The sequence below is a fragment of the Pseudophryne corroboree genome, chromosome 1, assembly GCF_028390025.1.
Source record: "Pseudophryne corroboree isolate aPseCor3 chromosome 1, aPseCor3.hap2, whole genome shotgun sequence".
In the NCBI taxonomy this organism is placed as follows: domain Eukaryota; kingdom Metazoa; phylum Chordata; class Amphibia; order Anura; family Myobatrachidae; genus Pseudophryne; species Pseudophryne corroboree.
The window spans coordinates 428,505,339-428,507,934 of record NC_086444.1 but is presented as its reverse complement, the minus strand read 5'-3'; the positions used below and the strand labels follow the sequence as shown (position 1 = coordinate 428,507,934).

General features: G+C 33.0%; 1 protein-coding gene across 1 annotated transcript; it reads right to left on the bottom strand.

Annotated features, from left to right (window-relative positions):
- Positions 1-1,026: 1,026 nt before the first annotated feature.
- Positions 1,027-1,965, bottom strand: LOC134961836 (olfactory receptor 5P68-like). The gene has a single exon (XM_063941592.1). The coding sequence runs from the start codon at positions 1,963-1,965 to the stop codon at positions 1,027-1,029; it is 939 nt and encodes a 312-aa protein (XP_063797662.1).
- Between the last annotated feature and the right edge of the window lie 631 nt (positions 1,966-2,596).

Sequence of the window (2,596 nt, the reverse complement as noted above, 5' to 3'; positions counted from 1 at the left end):
TTTAGGCCCTAAGTGCCGAATCAGGAACAAAGACATACTGAGGAATATTTGTGAAAACTGTTCTATTGTGTATAAAAAATAGGGCTTATTTGCTTAAAAAATCACAGTGTTTTTAAGCATTATGCTATTCTGGACATATTGGGGGGAATTTAATTAGCTGTGGCTGATTGATCTCTGGGGGTAATTCAATTGATGCCAACAGCCTGCATTGCTGGGGATTTTGTTTCGCCTGCCCAGAGGCAAGAGAAACAAAATTTGTGATAACTGACATTTTATCGCAATCGCGAAAACATATGAATCCAGGAACTTATCCTGGAACCTGTGTTTTTTGCATTTAAATAAGTACATTTTCACTGTTAAAAAAAAACATGGGCATTAATTGAATTGTCCCAAAAAAAAAACATTGGATTTAAAAAAAAATCGCAAAAATGCCAGTTTTCCTTTTTGAAAAAAATTACCACAGCTAATTTAATTTCCCCCATAGTATAAATGTTACTATGTGCATATGTTACACTATGGACAAAAGGCATTTCATTGAAAGCATTGTGACTTCAGATTATCACCACCTTAATGTTTGCACACATTGGGCGGGATGTATTGGAGTCTGAGTATGCCGGACATGCGGGATTCCGGACGATCTCTGACTTTTTTTAAAGGGACAATCATTTACAAGGCAAAACCATGACTTGTAAATGATTGCCCCATTAACACAAATGTCCAAGTTTGGCCAGCATTCCGCACATCCTCCGAACTCGGACTTCATTGCCCATTATATTTTAAAAGTGGGCACACAAGATTTTATAGAAAATAGCAAGCCAATACCTTGACATATTGTGCAGTATACAGTATGTGCTTCACGTATTCTAATAGAGTCTGACATGGTTGAGTTAACCAGTCCTATTTTACAGTCTAATTTTATATAATTGCTACGGTAAGTTAATACAATCAGACATCTGGAAAGAAGAGTTTGGGTGATGTACGAGTAAAAAGTTAAACAATAATAATATAATTATAGAACTTTATGACTCAAAAAAACATTTTTACATCACTTATCTTTTTCTGCAGTGCCTTATGAATATCCTGATTTTTTAAGGTATATATAATTGGGTTTATTAATGGAATCACCACAATGTACAAAAATGATATTTGTTTATTGATATAAGTGTATTGTGACCCAGTTGGAACTACATAAATACTTATAAATGTTGCATAGTAAATAGTAACTGCAAAGAGATGAGAGCTGCAGGTAGAAAATGCTTTCTGTCTTCCTACGGATGATCGTATTCTAAGGATTGTGTACAGAATGCACATGTACGATAGAAAAATCAGAATAAAAGGCAATAATGTGAAAAGTGAACTGAGTAGAAATGCCATCTGTTGTATCAAAGTTGTATCTGAACGTGATAGTGCAATTAGGGGACCAAAGTCACAATAAAAGTGATTAATGATGTTAGCGCCACAAAATTCAATTTTACTTAATAATATTGATATAATCATGACAGATATAAAAGATATTAGACACAACCCAATAACCAGGCGGAAACAAAGCCAGTTGTCCATAAGTGCCGAGTACCTTAGTGGCTTAGCAATGGCCAAATATCTGTCATAGGCCATAAGTGCAAAAAGTAAACTTTCTATCATTCCCAGTGTTCCAAAGAGATTTAACTGGGTAATACAACCTAGGACAGAAGTAGCTCCTCTCTCAGATAAAGTATCATACAGCATCTTAGGGACAATATTTGTAACATATAATATTTCGCAGGAAGACAAAATGCTTATTAAAAAGTACATGGGTGTTTGAAGGTGCACATTGGTGATTACCAGCACAATAACCAGGCAGTGCTCTAAGCAGGTCACCACATAAGCCATCAGTAAAGAACTGAACAAAGGAATTTTAAATATATGTAGATCCTGGAATCCAGTAATCAGTAGTTCAGTGACAACTGTACAGTTTTCTTTCTGCATTGCCTGTAAGTAAAGGAAGAAAGGGAGTAAGAGAATGACAAAATACTGTCAACCTACAGTAGTCAATAACACTGAACTCTAATTAAAATGTCTGCAAGAATCAGATTATTGTTCATTGTAATTTAAGGTTGAGATTGTTCTTAAGCAACAAAGATCTTGTGTTAGATATATTTAACAGTATGTAGCTATAGTAAAGATTTTTTCATGGTAATAAAAAAAATCTTATATTGCTGCAGTGTATTATTATTATTATTATTATTATTAATAATAATAATAATCATAATAATAATTATTATTATTATATATTGCCACCAATAAAACTTTTCAGGGGCAACTGAGCATGCAGTTTGATTTTTTTAGGTGCATGCACAATTGAACAGGAAGCCCGAATTGGGTTTCCAGCTCCACTTTTGTGGAAAATAAATGAATAATAATAATAAAAAAAATCTAGTAAAAAGTAATGAAAATAAATATTTGTAAAAATATTTTTTATTTTGTAAAAACTAAATAATAAAACAATAATAAAGCATTTTCCCTAGGTATCTTTGGCTTTAAGGGTATTGTGTTGGTATAAGTCACTATTTCTACTGCTCCATCACTTTAGGGTATATTTAGCAATAATGCAAAGTTC

Excerpts from the sequence above, each read along its gene's own strand:
- LOC134961836 (XM_063941592.1), bottom strand. The coding sequence starts at position 1,965 with ATGCAGAAAGAAAACTGTACAGTTGTCACTGAACTACTGATTACTGGA.